At 34.1% G+C, this 24,895-nt stretch overlaps 1 protein-coding gene across 3 annotated transcripts in view; it reads right to left on the minus strand.

Annotated features, from left to right (window-relative positions):
• MON2 (MON2 homolog, regulator of endosome-to-Golgi trafficking) overlaps positions 1-24,895 on the minus strand; it is a 102,026-nt gene that overhangs the window by 64,450 nt on the left and 12,681 nt on the right. For 2 of the 3 annotated variants that reach the window (XM_006192372.3, XM_006192371.3), the window contains exons 3-8: positions 17,298-17,425; positions 16,188-16,319; positions 13,904-14,033; positions 12,530-12,627; positions 11,297-11,422; positions 7,012-7,206 (exon numbers count right to left, since the gene is read on the minus strand). In XM_006192372.3, coding sequence (XP_006192434.1) covers positions 7,012-7,206; positions 11,297-11,422; positions 12,530-12,627; positions 13,904-14,033; positions 16,188-16,319; positions 17,298-17,425 — 809 coding nt within the window. Of the gene's footprint in view, positions 1-7,011; positions 7,207-11,296; positions 11,423-12,529; positions 12,628-13,903; positions 14,034-16,187; positions 16,320-17,297; positions 17,426-20,676; positions 20,772-24,895 lie in introns of those variants that run through there. The other variant, XM_032493107.1, reaches the window with a different exon arrangement.

Genomic DNA, 24,895 nt, shown 5'->3' on the forward strand with positions numbered 1-24,895 from the left:
CTTGCGTTGCTTAAGAAGCAAAGAGGCAATAAGCCAAAGAATGTTTGGAATTTATTTTCTAGTAGGAAAACAAGGAGGAACCTATAGTAGTTGACAGGTGTAGGACACACAAAGTACTAAGAACAAGGCTTGGTGCATAGTTTTGCTTTATTAAGTATTAGTTATTACCTTTGTTATTAATATAAACCATCTCCTCTGCAAGCACTTTGTAAATAAAGAATATTTAAAGCACATTCTCAACATTATTTATTAAATGTCTGATGACTGAATGAACAAAAAGTAACCAGTTAATTCAAAGGTTAATGAATTGTTTCTGTCACATATTAGTTGAGGACACAGCAGGACTTCTGAAAGATAAGAATTAACCTGACATTGTGATCACTAGGCCAAAATGAATCTTACTTCCTTATCAGGCACAGCAAGTTATTAGACGTTTTAGCTGGGGGTGCCCCAAAAGAGTGACCATAATGTGGGGCAAGGAATTTCGAGAATAAAGGAGCTCTCAGGAGTTTAGCCCAAAGTTTTAGCAGTTGGTATGTTCTAATGCCTTTAAAAGGTATTTAAAAATAGGACATAATCATGAAGATAGAGTAGGAGGGAGAACCAAAAGCAATTTATCCTTAGACTGCTATGACTGGGGAAGTCATAATGCAGAGGTTTGTCACTGTCCTAAACTTGACAATGGTCAAAAAGCACTAGATCAGAAAACACGACTCAGCCTGTTTATTCACCAACTTTGCAGATGACAAGCAAGGTAACTTTCTTATAAATAAAGGATAAAAGTATCTGCAACTTCCTGAGAAATCAAATGAGAAAAATGTAAGAATAAAAACACCCCCTAAACATGACATAGTGACACATAAGTACAGAGTGCCTACTGTTTTTTCTAAATAAAATGACTCCTTTTTAGTAAAGAACTGAGAAAGAATCATGCCAGTGACTCACTGAGCAATAGTTGTATCTACTGAAGTTTTAACAGGAGTAGGTCCTTCAAAACGTGTACGATCTGTTTTAGAGGGAAAGTGGAATTTAAACCTAATCATAGAATTGAAGAAGGTTCACCGGTTAGGTTTTGAGGCCAGGAAATAAAGTCGCTCAGAAACATCAAGCATATCACAGCCAAAGGAAAGATTAATGTTATAAAACCTGCCTTGGAGAGTTTCCTCTCATTTCTCCTCCTATGAAAAAGTGACTACAGTACAAATCAAACAATCACTCAGTTTATACTGTACCCACTGAAGTCTTGTGATTTGGGTAAAAGAGCCTTTCTCCTGAGGTCTGGAGCTTTGCTCACGCTTCCTCCCTGCTTGCCAAGTGTGAAAGTCTGATCAGAGAAGTAGTGGCTGAGGACAATGAATTGTTCTCAAGGATATCAATGGAAGATGCCTATTACGAATCTAAGTAAAGCCTTTCCCCCAAGGGGTTGCACTCACATGACACAGGTATCTATGGCCTAAGTCCAATTCTCATGGCACAAAGATAATTCATGAACTCCATTATACTAGCATGAACAGTGATGAATGTGCTGGAATTCCTCTAGTCCTTTGGTACCAGATAATAGTCAGGAGACAACTAATGCTTAAGATGAATCAAAGTCATCCTGTCGGAAATTCTCATTGAAGTATCACACAGATACCTGATAAGAAATCATACACGTATGATTGGCTTAGAAAACAATGATGAAAGTCTGGTAGAATTCTTAAATGCAGGAGTTTATTTCTCAGGGGACAGTTAGAGTTAACAACCTTATAGATGATAGATTTGTTAGTATTAAGATCCTCTGTTAGAGAAATATTTGTAAAGAAGTGGAAAATTAAACTGCACAAGCCATTTAGTCCATTCATTTCTTTAAAAGTAGTAAGTCAAAGGTAGAACTGGAGATATGTTAGCCATTTATAACCAAGTTTAGAAAATTAGTAGATATCTTTAATGAATTTCTTACAGATAACTTCCTAAAAGAGATCTCTGGGTATGGAGCCTAAGTGTTTTAGAGGACAGAAAAGCATCCAGCTCAGATGATAGAAAGTGGGAAGAACATTGTGTGCTAGCTGTATTATCTCTGTACCTGAATGACTGGGCATTCTATTTCCTCTAGTTACTCTAGATATATTAACAGAAGATTAGTTATCTTCCCCTCTGAGTTACTTGATAGAATATGAGATAAGCTGGTGAATACTGGCGGAGAACACTGATTCTCCAGTGCAATGGTCCCAGAAGTGGGGTCTATGGACCTCTGGGGGTCCCTGCGACCGTTTCAGGGCATCTGTAACATCATAATTACTTCTATAATAATGCTAAGATACTACTTGCCATTTTTAACACATTGACATTTGTACTGATGATTCAAAACAATGGTGGGTAAAACAGATGGTGCTTTAGCAAGAATCAAGGCAGCAGCACCAAACTGTTCTAGTGTCATTGTATTCTTCACCATCATACACACACACACACACACAAGGTTTGCTTCACTTAAGGACCACAATCACAATGAGCAAAACTAAAATAACAAATAAAAAATAAAACACAAATCACTGAATTTATTAAATGTGACCCATACATGCATGTCTTTTTAATTTTCTGTGCGACAAAATGGGAAGTACACGTGAAGTACTTTTGCTGTGTATCAAAGTACAATGGTTGTTTGGAGGAAAAGCACCATTGAGAACTGACCTAGTCACTTTTTTCCCCTATGGAAATAATTTTAACTGAAAGAGTGAATGGCAAACCATGACTGTTTACACTTGTGCATATTACAGACATTTTATCAAAAATTAACAAAGTAAGCCTGTCACTTTAGGGGAAACAACTGACAGTATTTATTACCAATGGTAAGACTGAAGCTTTCAGACAAAAATTAGAAATTTTGGAAAATTTGTATCTGCTTCTGTGACCTTGATAGCATCTTAATAACAGAAGATTTTTCTGATAAATGGTTGCTGATATTAACATATGTGATCTTTGGTACTGTATGAAGTGTTAACATTTGAAGTATCCGCACAACTAAAATAAGTAATACTACAAAATCATGCATGGGTGAAAAAAAACAAAGCACAAGATGAACCAATGAATTTTAAGGTAACAGAGTATAAAAATGTCATTAATATGGTCTCAGATTCTACACTTTCAAAGTGTCACTGGTTCAGTTTGGTGTAATATCAAAGAATATCCACTATTAACTGAAAAGGCCACTGAAATAATTCTGCCTTTTCCAACTACATATCACCGTGAGGACAGATGCTTTGACTGAAACAACATATCACAAAATAATGAAACAAAAATAAAGTATGAGAATCCAGCCATCTTCTATTAAGCCAGGCACTAAAGAGGTTTGCAAAAAACACAAAACAAAACTTTTTTGTTCTTTGGAAAATATACGGATTCTTCACAAAAACAAATTTTTATGTTAACATGTAATGGGTTTTAGTATCATCTCAGACTTAATTTTTAATACAGTAAATAATGACAGAAATAATCCACATAAACAAAAGCTCCTCAGTATTTTTACTGAGAGGCCCTACAATTGAAAAGTATAAGAATTACTACTCTGGTATGTCCTTTAAGAGACATATCATTTTCAGGTTTAAATAAAGAAAACTCAAGAAAAATAAGAGAGAAGCATTCCACGTCACTCACATATCTCACCCCACAACTACCACACTTTTTCAACTTTTGCCCTTGGAGAAACTAGACTACCTGGACTTTCCCATACTAATGAATTAAGTTTCAATCTAACAAATTATAATGCTGAGGAATTAATATCTTATATACATCTGAAGAATTCATCCTCGTAACACCGCCCTAGAGCTGCCTTGTTGTGAAGGGCAGTTTTACCAGTTGGTCATCACTCCCAAACGATGAGTGAAGTACAGAGTAGGTCTTTTTCTTCTTTTAGGCACTAACATTCAATCTTTTCTGCCGCTGGCTGTGCTGTTCTCTCTCCTCATTCTGCCCCCTAAATCGAGGAGACTAAGGTCAAAATAGGGAGAATGGGATAGGAGCAGTACAAGAAACTTGGCACTGGCAGCCTTGGAGAGGGGAAGAAATGAGAATTAAGAAAACAGTAAAGCATAAAATGCAGTGGGGTTAAGAGCGTGCGTGTGGGGGTCTAACAGAAGTACTTAACATCCCAGCTCTGCAGCTTATACACCATATGATCCCAGGTAAATTATATAAATATCCTGAGCCTCATTTTGTCAGTTGTAAAATAAAAATGAGTGCCTGCTTTATAGGGTTGTAGTAAAGTCTACATGAATTAATAAATGTAAAGCACTGTGTAGTATCCAGGATCTATGTACACAATGACAGCAATTTCACCCAAAATGGAAATTACTAAGGAATAAGGTATCTGATCCCTGAAAAAGTCACTGGATGAACTGCTAGATACCAGAACTGATGGACAGAAACCAAGTGCTTAGTCATCTTGGGCTGCCATAACATAATACCGTAGACTGGGTGGCTTAGACAACAAAAATTTATTTCTCACAGTTCTGGAGGCTGCAAACCTGACATCAGGGTGCCAGCATGGTCGGGCTCTGGAGAGAGCTCTCTTTCTGGCTGCCTTACCACTGTGTCCTCACACGGCAGAGAGAGAGCAAGCACGCTCTCTAGTGTCTCTTCATATATGGTCACTAACTCTATCCTGGCGGCCCTATCTTCATGACCTCCTCTAACCTAATTATCTCCTAAAGATCCCGTCTCCAAATACCATCAAAGAGGAGGTTACGGCTTCAACATATAAATTCTGAAGGGAAACAATTCAGCACCAAGTTTTATAAACATAAAAGATAGTTAAGTTGGTAATTCTTGATTCAGGGACAGAAACAAAATGTGAATTCTGCATTGATTATGCTGAGGATGCAACAAGCATGCTGCATTATGGTGGAGAACAGAAGAGAGACTTGACTCTCCATTACTGACTAGTGGCTAGGAAAAGGAAAAGGAGTGATGTCTTCTCTTCCTACAACCTTATGTTAATTTAATTATTTAAACCTGCATTTAGAGAGGGACAAGACATAAGCCCTCCTAAGACAACTCGGATAATACTTAGGGAATAAGGAGTGAAGTGATACATATTTGGCTTCGTCACAGGTAATAAACTCAGTTTTTATTCATTTTGGGAAGTCTTCACCTCTCCTTCATTTTTGAAGGAAAGTTTTGCTGTATGTAGTATTCTTGGATATAGTTTTTTCTGTCAACGTGTCTTCCCTGGGCTTGCGTGTGCTTGTTTCTACTCTGGAGCTCCCTCTTGTGTCTGTCTGGAGTACTGCAGCCTGTGGTGCTGTACCAGCCAAGGTATCCGTGCTTCCCCTGGTGTCTGCCTGTGTTACTATAACCTCCCTGGTGCTGCAGCAAGCCACAGGGCTTGCCTTTGTTCTCAGCTGGTCCTCAGGCATCCAGGTGTGTTGCTGCCCTTCTTGTCAGTGTCCAAGAGTTGGATAAGACAAAAATCAGTCCCTTGAGCAGTACCCCCAGAAGTGAGAGCGCTGGTTGCACATTTCATCTTTCTTTCCCACATGAAGGAGAAGCCCTAGATTGGGAGTTTTCTCTTGACCATACCATGCTGTGCTGCGCCAGGAGTGGGATGAGGTATATCCGGTAACTGCAACAGCTTTCCTACCCACTCTAATGAAACTTTACTTGGCCTTGTACTTGCCTGGGTGCTGTAATTTCTAAACTGGTTTCTAAAGTTCTTACAAAAGCAATCTGGTCTGTACATCAATAAGCTGGTGTCTCCACGGGGCACAGAGTGCCTGGAGCTTCCTATCCCACCATTTTGTCACTCTGGTTTACATTTTTTAAAAGCTTCTCCACAAACAGACTATAAACAAATACAATACAGGAAATATAACAGCCGACAGGTATAAGCTTTCCACCTTTGGAGAAACTAACCTACTTTTCATTTACTTTCGGCAAATGCAAGCTGACCTTTCAAAATTTCTAAAATTTCACCCATGTAAAGACTCAAAGAATTTCCCTCCATTTTAATTGTATATAATTAGACAACAAAGTCTTGATTTTTCAATTAAATATAACTATTGGAAATTATATCAAATACTCTGCATGTTGTGGGGAACATGGTTTGTAATTTTCAAAAAGTTACAACAAAAAAGTCCAAGCCAACAATTATGAGTATATCAAAAGACTCAAACCTTTGGCACCAAACCCCGATTGCTTACGTTCCTTAAATAGCAATATATTCTGAAATGACTTGATTCCTTACAGTATTTCCAAACAAAGTATTAAAGACAACAATGTGTATTATAGATGTATCTTATGTAGCCAGAAATAATAACTACAGTGCTTATAAAGATTATTTCTGAATGCATTTTGCATAAATTAATTTGGAATATGAAAAGAAAATCTATGACAAGTGTAACATATATAGGAAAAAAACTTTATTTTAAAAAGGTCTCCACAGAATTTACTTTAACTACCTATACTATCCAATAGTTTGTAATGCTGCTGGTTATCGCTAACATTTAGCTTATTGACTTTTCACAGCAGATGATCAACAACTATTTTTGTTAATTAAAATGAAGGATATAAATATTAAAATTTATACAATGAAATTAACATAAATTAAAAAGAAATGTAACACACCATTTTCTCTGAAAAATATTATTTGAATATTTAAGAGTAAACCATTACATTGATAGAACTATGATCAGGAGTATCACAACATATCCTGCTTCCATAAATTTATACAAAATAGATACAATATTGGACTGAAAGTAAATATTGATTTCTAATACTAGAATTCACCAAATCTTATAACAGGCCATGATTCTTCTTGCCATAAATGAAAAATACCATATAAACATAAGAAAGATTCAAGAAAGGAAGGAATGAATCTTTTGGCTACCTAGGAGAATACCTATATATACTCAAAAAAAAAAAAAAAAAGATCCACTTAACTGAAGTAAAAAAGCTAAACACACTATAATAAATCATCTTCTAAGAAGAGATTTCAGGCAGTTACACACACAAACATGTATGAAAATTAGCACTTACCAAAAGACTGTAAAATTGCTTAATCAGAACAGATACCACTCTCAGCAAACGCATGCAGATAGGAAAATACGGTTTTTCAACTGGTGCTGGAGAAGATGAAGTGCTGGAACCTTGTCTGAACTTTATATTTGGAGAAAAGAGCTTTATCACAAGAGGACACACCCTTTCTTTGAGAAGGAAACTAAATTCCTGATGCTATTTGCAAAGATTGAAAAAAAAAGAAAGAAAAAAAGAATTAACTTTGTACTAAATGCTTACAAAACAGTCTCATTGGTAAATAATACTCTTTAATAGTCAGTATGAATAATGTAGCCTTATTATAAGTTTATACAGTTTATTATTTTACAGTTTGCACACGATTCTGAAATTAGTATTGCTCTTTGAGAATGTAAAATCAAATGATAATCAATATTTCAAGTTTTAAAAAGTATCTAAATTAAAAGGAACATATAATAATTTGGGAATTGAAATATTTATTACTAACAATGTTAATTTTAGTAGGACACTAGCAATTAAAAACATTAAGAACAGAAGAAAGAAAACAGATTATACAAATTCAAATAGATAAAGCATTTAAATAGGCAGCTGAGGAGAAAAACCTTGATTAATAAAGAATAATAAATTATATAATTCATGCATTTTATTTAGCAAAGATAATAATTCTATTCATGAATAGAAGATTTATTAACCAACTTAATATTTTGTTCTACTTAGATTGCTTGAACAGAACACAATGAGCTGATAAAAACACAATGACAAACACGCATAATTATTTTAATGTCTGGGAATCTTGCAAAGAATTCTTAAGTTTTACTTACAGTCATGGCATAATATGCAGAAACCCTCTCCTGACCTGTTCATTCCCTGCCTATGTTAGCCAAAAGTAGTCCCATTTTACTGACAATACAAGGTCTAGTCTACATTTAATGTCTAACCTCAAATATATATTATTCTGTTGTTTAACCATCCCAATTTTATTGAGGCTGAGAACAAAGGAACAATCACAAAAATCAACCAATCTAATACTTTAATCTCTCAGAAAAGGAAAAGTAAGACACAGAGCAGTTTATCTGTTCAGAATCACAAAATGCATCAAATGTATCTTTAAGAAGTCAGTCACTCAAGAAAAAAAATAAGCTTTACTAGAGGAAAAAAGAAAGAAAACACAGATAAGTGAAAAGATAAAAATAAAAGCTTTGCCTAATCTCAACTCCTGGAGATAAATTAGTGAGTCATTGTTGACTCCAAATATGTATACTTCTAGCTTTTTATATCCATTTTATGTACTTTTAATTCTTCCCCCCACCAAAAAATGGGATTTTTTAAGAGTTATGTGATTTGAAATTCTACTCTCACATCTACAGCAGTTTCACTGACTGACAAAGTGAAAAGCATAGTTAAATCCATTTTCATAGTTTACTAAATAACCTTAGGTATTGGCTAATTTATAAATATTACAGACAAGTCTTAAAAGTTTCATCTATTCAGTTTCCCCCCTCACTGCTCACCTAATTACAATTGGCTTTCCTCCACAACCACCACCAACTACTGCATGTCTACTGGAACTGTTCTCAACATGATCTCTGTGGCCAAAGCCAACACTGCCTTTTCAATCTTATCAAATTTCTTTGAAGCGCCTGACATAAATGATTACTTGGCTGATCTTGAAGCTTTCCTGCTTTTGTCTTATATCAGGCTGTACCATTTAACCATTTGACCATTTAACGATGAGGTTTCTCAGAGCTCCAGAAAACCAGGTCCTCACATCCTGCTCACCGCATGCTATCATCAGAGCTGATCTCATTCACTCCCGTATCTTCAGTTAGCAACTAAAGCGAAGTTTAGATTTGTAACTTTAGCGCAAAACCGTACTTCTGTGCTCAAGATGCATAAATTCAACTACCATTTTGTATACACTCAGGTACCTCAAAATGAGTAAGTTAAAAACAGAATACACTATCCTTTCTAGCAAAAGTTCTGCCCACAGAGTATTAGCAGCAAGTAACTCACTGCTCAAACCAGAAAGCTAGAAGTCATCCTTGATTAATAAAGTATAATTAGCTCTATATTTCACTGACTTTATTTTGAAGAAGGTGAAAGGCTGCCTTTGTCCTCGCATTTACTCACCATCTGGCTGCTGGCTGGTGAAGACGCACCAGGCACTGCACCAGGGGAAGGCAGTCAGGGTCATGCTCAGTTCTGCCCCTGCCCTTAGACAGCTTATTTTCTTTTTAAAAGAAAAGGCAGATTCTTTCTTAGGGTCACTGCTCTGCAGCATTCTTTCCCTATTCTACCTATTTCTCCCAACTAACTCCTCTTTATCTCTCAGGGAAAAGCTTCACAGCCTTCATTCGTCACCAGTTCTCCACCAGGTTTGGTACCTGTGTTGCTCATTTCCATAGCACTTTTTTACACTTTTTTCTCACAGCACTCATCATATTTTATCATTCAGGTAATGTTTTTTCTTCCAATTAGACTGGTAAGTGTCATAAGGGCAGGAATTTTATGTGTCTTATTTAAATTCTGTATCCTTGGCGCTGAATATATAGACCAGCACATTGTAAGGGACTGGTAAATTTCGGTTGGATGAATTAATAATGAATGAATGAATGAAAATAAAAATTTATCTCTTGAAGAAAACTTTTAGGAGTTAATTTTAGGATCTTACGCAGAATATTTCTTTTTTTCTTCTCAGCACTGTAGCTGGAAGAATAAAATAGACTTATTGCAGGCACTATAAATCTGGAAACATTTTTTTCACATCTTTCCTGACAAAATTAGTAAATATAATCTAAACTATAGAGATTTATAATTCAAAATCATTTACCAGTTCATTCATTCAAGTATTTGTCAAACACCAGCCGTATGCCAGGCACTAGAAATAAATGGGCACCCATACAACAGGGAACTAAGTCCCTTCCTCACAGAGTTTCCCCTAGGGAAAGAGAGAAGATAAACTACTTCACAAATACGTATGTCAGGAGGTACCAAGTGCTATAAAGAAAAATAACAAGGGGTAAGAAAGGGCGCTGGCATGAAGAAAAGTGGCCATTTTACACACGGTGGTTGGGGAAAGTTTTCTGATTAAGGTGACCATGGAGTAAAGACCTCAAAAAGAGGAAGAGAACAAGCCACACGGGAGAAAAGCATTCCAGGCCCCCGAAGCAGTACGCACAAAGGCCCTGAAGCAGGAGTCCACCTGGGTCATTTAGGAACAACAAGAATGACAGTGTGACTAACGGATGAGGGCACTTACAAACTATGAAAACTTAGACAAATTATTTAACCCTCTGAAAGTCTTAGCTTCCTCCTGTGTAAAAGCAGGAATAACTGGTACTTCTCAGGCACTGTGAAGACTAAAGGTACATAAGGAACTTAAGCAAAGTCGTCGCATGGAACAGGCAGTCAAAAGTGGCAGCTGTTGAGACTAGCATTTTATACAAGACTGCTAGACAAGTTATAGCTAAACTTACCCTATATTAATACAAGAAATGGAATCATCAGTTATTATGGCTCATCATCACCAAAAGCATTTAACAGCTGTCTAACACAGACCAAAAATTATGAACCATGTAATAAAATTTCAATCCCAACTCCTGAGCTAAAGGATCTTCTACTTTAGTGGTACCTGATTCACACACCTTGTAGGTAGGAGTAAAGGACAAGTTAGATGACTAAGGGGGGGCCACATGGTAGGGAAAGGAGCTAGAGGAGTAGTTAGAAGATCTAAATTTTAGTTCAAGATCTGCTAGTAACTAAGGAACCCTATGTAAATCACTGAACCATTTCTGAACTTTAGCTTCTTACAAATAAAATAAAAAGTCTGAATTCTTTCTTACTTTTTTCCCTATTAACCTTCTGTTTTGAAATATTCTGTATCACTCATGAAATTTATTAAGCACTGACTACTTTTTTCCATTAAAATTATGTAAAAGCACACAGCTACATATAACCAATTATAAATCAGTAACAATCTTTTTAGGCTTTTAAATATTACAGAAAGAGTTTGCATACCCCATTCCTTCATACACCCCCTGACTGGGAAGTGTTTGACTAGAAAGACCCCAGGGATCCCTTCTAATGTCAGAATTTCACGATGCTTGGGCATTACTAAAATGTAAGATAATACTAAATTACCATAAGTTTAAGGTAATAATTATACCTTATTAAGGTATAATTTTTTGCATCTTTTAATGTGAGAGAAAAATACATGCTGCTTTCCTGAAAAATATCTGTGAAAAAAATTAAAGATTAATTTTGTTGCAAGATACTACAAATGGCTTACTTGTAAAAAGACTTGTGGAAAATCATTCAGGACTGACTCAAGTAATTCGAGGCCAAACGTTCGAGTCATTTCTGTCATGCCTACTAGCCAGTAAGGGGCATCAGCATTAACCAACTGGCACAGGTCCTGGGAAAATAAGTCAAACAATAAACAAAAAGAAAGAAAACATTTCACATGCTGGAATGGAATGTGCTTTTCAAAATTCATAGTTCATAAAGCTTCTTTAAAGTATTTCTTCTTATCTAATAGGTTTTACTCTTTAGAAACTAATTACCGGGAATTCAAATTTTGACTAATTGTACACTTGATTATATAAGTAAAAATATATAGAGTGCACAGATAAATGGTTAATCTAACATTCTTTTAATGAAAAACCACTTAGAATAACCCTTCAATCAAAATTAATATTTTCAGTGCAGGTGACTCTTACTTTACTTAAGAGGTTTATTTATGCAAAACAGTGTAAAAATCAGGTACTTGTATATCAAATTACATTAGGTAGACCAGAGATTCAGTACTTTAATCTTCCTATTAAAGTACTTATTTTATATGATTAGCCATCCCTAATATATCTAGTTCAAGGTTTAATTCATTTTATTTCCTTAAAGTACAACATAACATTTTATTATGTTAATTAGCTATACATGCTTTTTAATGTTTTAGAATTTTTTAAAATACAGGTATCATGGGCTTTTCTAAAATTTGCTTGACCACTTAGCTTTTACAAAAGACCTACACTAGCACCCATTTTCTCTAACTGAAAGAAATCTGAAGGGGATTTTCACTTTTACAAAAAAAAGGCAAAAATGAAAACAGCGTTCAGCATTTGTTTTGCAGCGAGCCAGCTACAGAGGCAGCGCTCACTCTGGGCAGTAGGGGCAGCACTGCCAGGCTCTTCCCCGGGAACCACACTCGGCATCTCAGCACGAAGCCGCCACAGCTCTGAACCGTGTGGGTGACCGTCTGTGCTTCCCTCCATTTACTATGTGTATTTGTTAGGTCATTATGTCCTAAGGTACTGCTTCTTCGCTTTAGGCCATTCTGGGTTATGAAAGCTTGCACAGAAATGCTCTGCTTTCAGACAGTGGGAGAAACCCGAACTACTTTTTACACTTTAAAATTTGACAATTTAAAAAGTGACACTTAAAAAAACCAGATCAGAGGCAAAATTCCAACGTCAGAAATTCACACAAAACTATGTTCTATAATAAAAATTTTTATCAACTGAAATACCTGGAAAAGCATGTATGCATCTTTAGCACAAGGTTTGAGGGCACTGACAGATCTTCTGTTACTATTTCCTTGGACTAGTACTGGTTGTTCTATAATATCTGCAGTCAGAATAAGAGAAGTTTTAGGAGTTCGTAACGACCTTTAACTTAAACTTTATATACTACTTAAAAGGTACATTTAAAATAAAAACTTATTTATAGAAGTACAAACTTAAGTATAAGTTCAGGACCGTGTCTCCAAAATGGAAAAGAAAAACTGGGCATCCCATTTTTATAAAAAAAAATGCCATAAAAATCACTCTTCCCCATCTTATATTCATTTTAATAAGCTCTGTATCTTTATCCATACATTTGATCTCCCCAGTAACCCCTTCTTTGGCCCCTTTATTTCATGGTTTTGAAATCTGCCTTTAAATATCAAACATATAAAAGTTTACCATATGGTTAATTCTTCTATTATCTCACCAACTTCAAGAGAATTAACTCTTGATCTGCTACAATTACTATCTCAGTTATAGGTACTGACTGGCCAAGAGTCAACTAGAATGGATCTTCCAGTTTCTCTGAATACTAATAAGATATCATTCTCTGTAAGTTACAACAGCTTGTTTTGAATAAATGTTGACTTGATCACTTGAAAAGAAAGAGGTTCTAAGTATTTTCTACCTTTTTAGAAAGTATTAAATGAGGTATTAGTCTTTAGAGACACACAGATAAAGCTACCAATCCAGAAATTATATTTAGATTATGAATACGTATGTAAGACATTCAAACCGGAGAACAGTCCTATTTTATCCCATAAATTTAATTCCTTAATATTTCAATCTGCTAGAATTCCACCTGCAATTCCTCTAGGAAACATGTAGAAAAAGTGAGCTCATTCTTGGGAATTTACCCTAAAAAAATAATTCAAATGGAAATACATATGTAGGAAGACACTCAAAACAATACTAAAATACCAAACACAAGGAGCTCATTAAAGTACAGAATAGCCGCAAAATAAAACCATTAAAATTTAAATAACAAAAATAAAAGAATAATGTGAAAAAGTCACATAATGTGATGTTTGGCTAAAAATAGTTATAATGCAATGTTTGACATAAAATGTGAAATTATCTTCAGTATGCCAATATGCACATATTAGAAATAAACATGGAAAATAGAACCCACTTCTTAGTGTAATAAAATTGTGGGTGACTTATTTTTTGAATTGCCAGTATCAATAATAATGATGTTCAAATAAATACATATTTTAAAGTATTCTAAATGTTAGGTAGCCTAAGTTCACAGGGGAGAGGATGAAAATCAATAAAAGAGAAAGCCTGGATGTTAGAACCACCCATTGTCAAAAGGAAACAACTTTTAATCTCTTTACCTCTGTGTCGTTCATCTTCAGCAACCATCCTCTCAAAAACAACAGTGACAACTTGTCGCACTGTAGCAGCAGCTGTATTATTTGTAATATTATCTTTTGTAAAGTGTAGTCGAAAACAAAGAACAATTGCCTAAAAAAAATTTTCATTCAGTGTGAAATAAGGCCATGAAGAACATGGCTAGTATCTTTATCTGACATAATCCAAAATTAAATAATTCATGTTTGGCTGTATCAATCACCTACACCAGAAGTCCCACCCTTTTATACAATAATACTACAAAAATCCTTGGATCTGGATATAATTCAAACTCTCAGTAAATACACAAAGTCATAAGATTAGCTAAGGTAACGTGGAATACACCTTTTATAATTTGGTTCTTTAACATGTATATAATAATGTGTTGTGTTTTTATTTCTGCAGAATGACTTGCTCTGCAAACAGCAAGTCTCTGTCAGGACATGTATTTTCAATTACCTTTGGTAAATCAACACCTAGAAGCAAACGGATGGATCACACCATAAGTATAGGTTAAACTTTAAAAAAAACTATTGGTTTTCCAAAGTTGCTTTACAATTTTATACTCATGCTAGGAGTATGTGTGAGTTCAAATTATACCATATCCTTAACAACACTTGATATGGTCAGTCTTTTTCAATTTTAACTATTCTAATGGGTGTGTGATGGTATCTCCTTGTGGTTTTAATTTGCTTTGCCCTGATAACTAATGATTCTGAGGCACGTTTTATGTATTCATTAGTCATCTGACTATCTTATTTTGTGAAGTGTCTGTTGAAATCATTTGTCCATTTGTAATGGGTTGTCTTATGAATGAATTATGTGTTTTTAATAAATTCTAGATAAAAGTTCTTTGTCAGGTCTTTGTAAATATTTCCCCCTATTCCATGGTTTCTTTAGCAGTTCATGGATTTTGTGCCCTAAGAAATCTCTGCCTACCTCAAGGTCAGAGATTTTCTCCTTTGTGTTCTTCTAAAACTTTTATAGTTTTAAAAGAAGTCATTCTTGGAGAAAAACATAATAACGGTATTTTAAATTCTATGTCTCATCATATTAATTATATTAAACAGTTAAGAGAAAATAAGCCTTTGATACCACTATCACTTTCTAAAATTTCAATATAACCGGAAGGTACACGTTATGAAGAACCCTTCCTATTACTCAATTTTATATTATTTCTTTATATTTCATTTTTCTTTCCCAATATTACATTTCCAAATTAACCAAAATACTAAAATAAATCCTATATTTATTTATAAAACTATAATCAGTTCTTATCACTCAGGTAGGTCAAATGATAATTTTTAATGAAATTTTAAATAAATGTAGCAGAACAATAATTTGACAGCTAGAAACCAAGAGGAACTACATCAACAAAAGTATACATAAAAATACATTAAATATTTTATAAACCAGGTATGAGCTTAAAAGAATAAGCTATTTGCAATTAAGTACAATCTCAGCATGTCCTAAGAACATCAAACGAGTAACTAGAAAAGATAGACTTTCTAAAGACAGTCTACATAGCTCAATGTGACAGCATACTTTTCTACCTTACAAGCCATCCATCCTTAAGGGCTTACAAATTATAACAGAATTATTATTGGAAGTTCAACAATTTCCCTAAAAAATAAGCCATTAATTAAAGACTTTATATTACTCTCTGTACTGTTTGCTTTAGAAATATTTCATAATTTAAAAAAACTTTTTAAAGAATGAGGTAAATAATAGAACAGCTGATAGTGTTCCAAAGAGGGTTGGAATGAGAAAGGAATGAGAAATAGCTAACTTGCAGCCTTATCCAGTATACATGCCAAAAGGTCATTTTTCCAGCTCCTTTAGAGACAAATTTAAACTACCTGGCTACGTAACACATACATGTGAAATTATTCTTAAAAGGGGGGAAAGGGAGAGCTACCACGGGGAATACCCAAGGCAACTGTGGAGAGCACTGATACTTCAAAACACATTTTTTTTCTTTTCCTCTTCCTCTACTCCTATTCTTCTGCTGTTTTTCTTTTTCCATATCCTATTCATAACTAAGCCTGTCAGCTATACCCAGGGGGCTCTGCTTAATTGCCCCAACCTGATTTCAACTCTAATCTGGGGGAAATAAGGCACCAATGGCTTCTAAACTGCAATGTGCATTATCACAATAGCTACAGCAAAGTTGCTTTTGGTTCCAAAAGCACCAGGCTTTTCTCTTTCAGTCAAGTCATTCAAACACTATCTCAAAGCACTTTGAACTTTGACAAACAGGCTTCCTACCTTAGAGAGTGCCTCGTCATGAACCACTGTATTGGTTGTTAAAAGAACAAGAACTGTTTGAAGTAGCTTAAGTTCTTCGAGACTATTTTCCATTAGCTGCCAAAGCATGTTAATTATATTTCCAGCTGCAGTCTGTAAAACAATTATTTTAATTATTCTCAACAAATAAAATATAGCTGTTTGGGTTCCTAAATATGAAAAGGTGTACAAATATTATCTCACCTGGAAAGAACTTCTTGATCACAATAACAAAAACCCATGTTTCCAAATATACATCTCTCAACTAACTTGAGAATTACAACCAATTACTTTTTTTCTCAAAAAATTTTTTTAAATTTAAAATATACTATTTGAATATATGCAAATAGCAGCATATAGTTCTGAAATACCTAGCCAAAATCGAAGCTCATTTCTATAATAATATGGGTATAGTTAATTTGGACATTCCAGAATACATACATACACAAATTAACTGAGCCTGCTGTTTCTTATACATTATTCTATTCATAATATGTTACAGAAAAACAAAACACAACTCAAATTAACATTTATAAATTCAATTAAATCTGACATTGTTTAGAATGCTATACCAAAGGCAAAAGAATTTACCACTTCTATTAAAGTACCACATGAAGCACAAAGTTAACATCATTATATTTGCAAGCAGGATGCAGATTTATAGTGATGACATGTTTTTCCTTGTTTTGCCATCATTAAGGTTAGATACAAACAACACACTTAAGTTAATGAACAACAAATTATCACTTCACATCATCTAGCAAGCAGTCATGATTTTTCTCTCTTATCTTTTAAAAGATAATTTATGAATAATATTCTACTTCAATGATACTAAAACTTTGCTTTGTTCTCAAAATTATCATCTATACTACCGAACTATGACTTGCTAGATTACAAATGACTTGACAAAATGTACTTCATCTTTATTCATTATTTATGAGATTTAATGAGACAATTTGATAATCTTTTAAAATTAAGCCATGCCCTTCAAGCACTGTTTTACATTAAAAATCAGATATGTTTTATTCTCCCCTTATGAAAATGCCTGATTTGATTCGCAGGTGCACAGTTCAGATAAAATCTTCACATTACCTCAGATACAACTTCATGGGACATGAGTCTCTGAATGGCGGCCAAACATAGCTGAGTGATCTTCGGTTCCTTGGTTCCACAACCCATTAGAAAAGGCTGAACAACCTCTGAGCTGTTCTCTTTCAATGCTTTATTTAGAACACATATAAAATGTTAAATATGATTCATAAATAGGAATACATTTATATAATTACAACCAGTAATGACAATCTTAACAAAAACCACGTAATATAAAATAAACACCAAAATTTAAAAAATCAAGCAGTAAGAGTTAAAAAATTTCAGATAAATACTAGACTCTGTATCTACACTCCTCCCCTTTACAGCTTGCCCTGCCTTTCTCTTGACACTGGGTCCCTTGGTTCTCCTCCATCTTCTGCTATAAACTCTTTAAGGACAACTTCTCAGAAGTTCTATCCTGCCTCAGAAAAAGACTCTATTTCTTCAAAAGTGCAGAAGGGAAAACCAGAATAAGAATTCATATTCTGGAGCAGAAAAGTAACTAAAAATAGTATAAACCTCATCTTCACCACATTTCTGAATGAATATTCAGAAACTCCCTAGAATTTTACTGTATGTTTTGAATTTACTGGCTCTAATTTCTTCTTCAAGAAGTAAACTCATTAAAAACAGTAACATTATTCCTCTTATTACTGAAGCATTACTTTAAATTAATTGGATGCACATGCTGTAATTCCAAATCTTAATTTAACTCCTACTAAGCCAGTTCTTTCAGAAGTTTTAGTGGCAACAAAAATGTAAAAGGTTAGAAAATGCACAAACTCAATTATACATAATTAAATTTACAAAATGAAGTTAAATCAATACACACTTACTGAATGGCTACATAAAGATGAGTAAGACAGGTTTGTCATTCCAATTTGAATGAATAACATAAAATTCCAAGGCAAGAGAATATCAGACTTATGCGCTCGGTATTCATTTTCAAATGTACTACAGCCATCAATTATTTTTCAGGTTACGACTCATAATAAAGACATACAAGTCTGAGTTTTAACATGTTTTTCAAAAGAAACTGTTGAGAAAGTCATCGCCATTAAAAGTGTAAAACTAGTGTTAACATTAAATTTATCACTTACATCCCTTTCTTTCCTCTCCCTAATCTCCCTTTGTGGTATGGCAAATAAAGACTACTATTTCCTACAGCACACTCTGCAAAGTCCCTCAGTATGCCAGCATGAATTACTGATTTATTGCAGCTAAGAGATGGCAAATATGACTGGCAAAGAATAGTGCTTCCAAAAAACCTCCCTTATTTCCTTGCTTTCTTGTGCATAAAGGTTTGATTCAAAATCAGAGACATAAATTTTCCATAACAATGTCCCAAAACATTTACATGAATGATTAAAAATAATAAAGCTCAAGAAAACACTATTCTGAAGCAGTAAATAACCTGCTATATTCAATCCTGCCAGAATCACTGAAGTACAAGGCTAATTCTAACTCTGCTGAACATTCCCAGTTATTAAACCTTACTCAGGCAAATAAGTTTTCAATACTAACAAGTTGCATTTATAATTTTTATGACATTAACATACGTTTCTCATTGAGTATCACAATGTTCATATAGAGAATAGGGCGTGATTTGGACCAAGCGACACAGTAAGTAGGTGGTAAAACTAGAATCTAAAAATATGAAATATGTCTTCTTATTCCTGGCTCACTACTCCTCCCACAACATTATGCTGCCACTCTCGAAGGTAAACAGCATTTGATGCAAGTGGAAACTAAAAGAGTTAAAAGTGTTTAAGAGGAACCAATGAAACACTTCACAGTTACCTGCCTGAAGTCTACAGATAAATGTAGCATAGGGATCCTGCCTTAACAGAAGGAAAAACAACATACTTCCACAGAGTCTCTGATGACAATGATTTAAGACACACCCACAATATTACCAGAAAGAAAATCAGTGCCAATCAACTATGCCAATTAAACTATGATACAGTACTTTCTTATCACTTAGAAATTTTCCTCACAATTTCATCCTCTGGGCCAAAAAGCTCATTGTTATTTCTTATCTTTTTGATAACAGCCATTCTAACGGGTGTGAGGTGATATCTCCTTGTGGTTTGGATTTGCATATCCTGAATGATTAATGATGTTGAACATCTTTTCATGCACCTGTTAGCCATCTGCATGTCTTCTTTGGAAAAATACCAGATCTTCTGCCCATTTTTTAACTGGATTGTTTGCTTGAGGATGCCTCATTGCTTGAGAGTACTTTACTATCATCTCTGAGATAGTCTTTTAAGCCAATGACGCCCAGTCTGCACACTCTGATGCTGGTGCTTTTTTGAACTTACCATAAGATGTTAACAGAAATTGCCTGCACAACAACTAGGGTGACATTCCAAATAGCCATTAAACTTATGTGATATCAACAATGCATAAAACTCAACTTATGTGACAATATGAACAACTATGAACAAGTTCACACATGCACTGAAACAGACAACTACATTACCTTGCCCACAGTGATTCTAAGATGCCATCAACAAACAGTAAAATGCATACCAATGTGGGGAATATTAACATGTGAAAAAATTGTGCCTCTTAGAGTGAATATAATAAGGTAACGTATAGTGAAAGGTTGTATACATGTCAGTCAGTTATCCAGATCTATCAAGTTCAGATAAACTGAAGGTAGTAACAAAAGTCATTTTAACTGTATTTTAATGTAACTCAAAGGAATCCTTCCTACTTTTTTTCCACCCAGTTTGTATACGAATATAATGGTCAAAGGAAATTTCTGTGTTATCCAGAAGAGATGATGAACAACAACAAAAAAATAAAATCTATTGATCTATTCTGTTTTTTTTGAAGCATAATATAAAAAACAAAAATATGTCTACTAGACCACAATGAAGACAAAGATCGCTAAAAACAGTTACTAATTTTTTCTCTTCTTTTAAATGTGATACTGGTCCTAAGAAGCAAAAATTAATCCTGCTCTTCTAATTGAGAGATTACTGCACTCTCTTCATAAGCAGTAATTTTATTTACATGTTATTTAAGGGTGGCTTTACGTAAAAATCTTCCTATGGGTTTAGAGTTTAAAAATCATATTAGAAGGAAAAGGCTGTGCAGCTATATAAAGACATCTGGCTTTAACCATTAAAAAAAAAAATCACTCCAGGAAAAGAAAGAAAAAAGTCAACTCTTTTTAATCAAAACTCTCTATTTCAACTTCTAAGACAATATATAGACAGCTTTCAGGGAGAAAGAAAAGAGAAATTTTACTCAACCTAAATTCCTCAAGAAGCACAACTCCTCTAATAGCGTAACACTGTGTGTTTGATAAATATATTTTACTTCCAAATTTTATAACTGTGAGATCAAATGATGCACTTTCACACACCTGAAAGAGGTCCAGCAGGTCCCCATATCCTAGGGGTTTCCTTGCTCTGAGCAGTTTCACTGCAAAACTGCAGTTTTTATCCTGGAAAAAAAGAATTAAACTAGGATACCCCACTATGAATCACACTAATAGGGGTTAATAAAAGTTTTATTATGATAAATTTTAATGGTCATTAAATAATAATTCTTGTGGAAAAAAATAAAACGTGATGTAGACATGACTGTTATCCTCAAAACCCTTAAAATCTAGTTATGGGAAAGACTGATATTCCTAAACACATAAAAAAAATTTAATGATTCAAAAGGTATGAAAACGTTTTAAATGATTCAAGATGAGGACAAATAAAAGTATGAGCAATTTCATATTAAAAGCACACTACAGGTAAAGGAAGGATTATTCAACAAATGATGTTGATACAATCGGTTAATAATTTTGCAAAAGAAATAGGTCCTCATGTCACTCCACGTTATTAAGAAAAAGATAAACCATAGAAAAACTAGAAGAAAATAAAAATAACTATCAACTATATAGAAGGAGAAGGACTTCCTAAGTGGAGAGCATCAAATCAGGAATATTAGAATATGGAAAAATAAAAAGCATCTAGACAAAAAATTAAAAGGTAAATGACTTATAGAAAATACGATATAAACATGATGGGAAGTTAATATCTTTCCTATGTAATAGCTCAAACAATTTGATAAAGAAAACACAAAAACTCAAAGTAAAATGAAAAAAGGAAATAATTTAATATATTCAAAGAAAAATGTTCAACATTAAAAAGAAATGTCAATTAAAATGAGAAGTAATTTGCCTGTTCAATTACCAAAAAGATTTTTAACACTAATAATCTGAAGAATTCTATAATGAATGCTATAAAAATACACTCACATATTGTTGATAAAGGCATAAACTTTTATCTTTTCAGAAAGCAGCATGGTGACAAATTCCAAGAACATGTTCATATCCTTTAACAATTTCATTTCTAGAAATTTATCTTAAAAAAAGAAGATTCTAAATACTGAAAAATGCCTAACATAAAGGAATCATTAAATAAACTACAATCATTTGCTGAAATATTATGGAATAATCTAAATAATTAGAAAAGATGGCATCAAAGAATTTATGATATAACAAAAGGCAGGATACAAATTAAAATTTTTAAAAGTTTTTTAAAAAGGTGGGAAAAGAATAAGCAGTAACACATTAAACGGCAGAGAAATCTCTCTGGCCCAACAGGTCAACTTGTGAGCAAGGCATTAGGTACAACCGCCTGTATCTTCTAGCTGAGATTATAGGAAGTCTACCGACGTCTGCCTTACTGATGATACAATGAAATATACCTTCCCTGCTGCCACCAGCATAATGTACAGAATATAAATAAAAATATTAATATGAGTGTGTCACTTCCCTGATTCAAACTCTTTCCAGATGCTGCTCAGGATGTCACACAAGGGCAATACTTGAATAGTGTATCCAAATAGACCAAACTGTCTTATACCTCATGTATTCAAGTGGCTTCCTTTTCTTTTCACTTCTACACCTCATTTGCCTGGCTAACTCCTTTTCAAACTTTAAGACTCAGCTCCAGATTCCCTGGTTGGGTTAGGTGCTTTCCCTACGTTCTCATAACAAGCCTGTCTATACTTCCACCTTGGCATTTACCACACAGCATCAGAATCCTGTTGGGGTCTGTCTCTTTCATCACTCTATTATCCAGCTCACATGAACTAAACATGACAAAATCCATGTACTCAAATAATCACATCATGTAAGATTAAAGAGAGGTAGAAAAACATACTAGAGGCAGCACTCAGAGACTTACTTGCATTCTGGAGTGACTCATTTATTAGCCTCCATTTAATGAGGGCTTACTATTTCCCATGTAATGTGCTAACTACTAGCAATATAAAGGAGAATAAGACCTCAGGTAGTACGTCATCTGGAAGGGAAAATTTCTGGCAAAGAACTCCAAAAAGTAAAGAGGAGCAGGTATGCTAAACAGAATGAATGGCACAAACATACTTCTCAAAAATATTTCTTATACTAACATATAGATTGTAGGCAAATTATATTACCCATCTTTGTATCTCCCCTAGTGATTCTTACATAGTTAATTCTTTATTAAGAATATGTTATATGATATATTCTATAGATGTTTGTTAACCATCAGGTCTTTGTACTGGTAAGATAGAATATGCTAAATAAAATCAGCAGATAAATTACCTTCAATGTCAGAAAAACATTTCAAAGTATATTTACTCATTGCTACTTAAATCAGAGACTTTTAGTAATAAGACTATGCAGATATGAAAAAGATGAGGGAAACTGTAAGGAAAGAAGAACACAAATCATACATATGATTATCTACGTATACTGACAGTAGCTGAAAAGCAGTCATTGGTGGATACAACCATGAAGGTTTTGAGTTAGGGGTCAAATATACAATTTTAAAAGATACCACAACTTCATTGATCTCCTTGTTTCAAGTATTTATTCAAAAGGCATATTCTTTGTTTATGCAATTTTTGTGTAACACAAGCCACCTGGGTCAATTTCAAGTATACTGGAAGCTGGGATAATAGAAACAATTTGTAATATGTGGTAGTCAAAGGTAAGATTAAGGCATTTGGCCTTGTGAATGAAAAACTTTTTGTTGCTATCTCTCACTTGTAGTTTTATCTTTAGAGTATGTAAGTTTTGAGATAACGATCTGTATATTTCAATGATGCTGACATTACCTGGCATAGCATTCCCACTTATGTCAGCATTCATGACAGCAGTGAAAACAAAGAAAAATAAACATTAAAGGAGGATGCTTAAAAGAAGGGGAGATGTAAAGCAAAGATTTAGTCTGCAATATAAATAACCTTCCCTTGGAAAATAAATCTAAGAAAACTAAACTTGGTTAGAAATCTATGCTCAGAATTATGTAATCAGACTAGTTGATCCTAATTAAAGGTTCTGATTTTTACAGCAACCCTTTTCTATTTTCTGAATATGCAGAAATATCTGAGAATTCAACACCCCATCTCATTTGAGACTCAACTGTCTAACATCTTTAACATCCATTACAGCACAGAAGTAGTAACCTTAGCCTTTAGAACTAGAGAGAATTAAATGCTTCTCAGGAAATAAAAAAAAAAAGGTTAAGTAAAAACTTTTCTCAATACTAACTATACTCTGAATTAAGTAATTTAGAAATGACATACTGACTAATTTAAACTCTTTCCTCTTTCTTAGGAGCCTTTGATTTTTCAAGATGACAGTGGACTATAAAACTCTATAAATTTGTAGGTATCAATTGCTTTAAATACTTGGTAAAAGTACTAGGAAAAAGTTTAAATGCTAATCTAGCTCCTCGGGTACGTGGCTCTGGGCACTACGAATATTAAAGCATGAACTAGTAATTGTAGGTGCATAAAGATTTGTTGTAGCCTGATCTGAATAAAGTTAACTGAATTAAAATGAAATTAATAGCCCACATATATAGTAAACTCATACTGAGACAAAATTTTTCTTACTTGTCCTTAATATGAACAAATTAGACATTTTACTTGGTACAGAATTCTAACAGACAGTGATCTTCTGAAGAAATCAGTCTTTTAAAAAAATCTTCCATCAACTACAGACTCAATGAAAATTTCTATTATTGGAGAATAATTAAGGACTTACCATATCAGCAATGACAGTAGCAAAAGTAAACATTTGTAATGATATTCTAATATGATTGGTCTATGATGTCTCCAACTTAAAAATACCCAGGCCCATAATTTACCCTGAAACATTAATTTCCTCATGCATCTCCCCAAACCACTTGCCCATCCTTCTAATCCCATTATACATACCTTTGCCTTTACCCACCACTTCACTATACCCCTCTTCTCAACATGCACACAGAGCATTACTCAATGCTGTGAATAATGCTGTAAAACACTGGTGTTTTGTCAGAATGTTTAACATCAGAGAAGCTGTGAGAAACAGATGCAACTTAGGAGGGCTAACCCTAGGCTGGCAAGTGAAATCCACTCCCACCTGTCACCCTTAAACTGCTCCCAAAAGTCATTTCATTTTTTAATACTCTTTGAAATTCCACCACTTAGAGATTTATTGGTATCCTTTTTTCAAAAATGTAAAGAGACCTATGAGAATTAAAGAGACTCTTTACTATTTGGACTTTGTTTAAATTAACTTAATAGAATTGCTTTTCTCCTATAACGAA

This window comes from Camelus ferus, chromosome 12 (assembly GCF_009834535.1).
Source record: "Camelus ferus isolate YT-003-E chromosome 12, BCGSAC_Cfer_1.0, whole genome shotgun sequence".
Lineage (NCBI taxonomy): Eukaryota > Metazoa > Chordata > Mammalia > Artiodactyla > Camelidae > Camelus > Camelus ferus.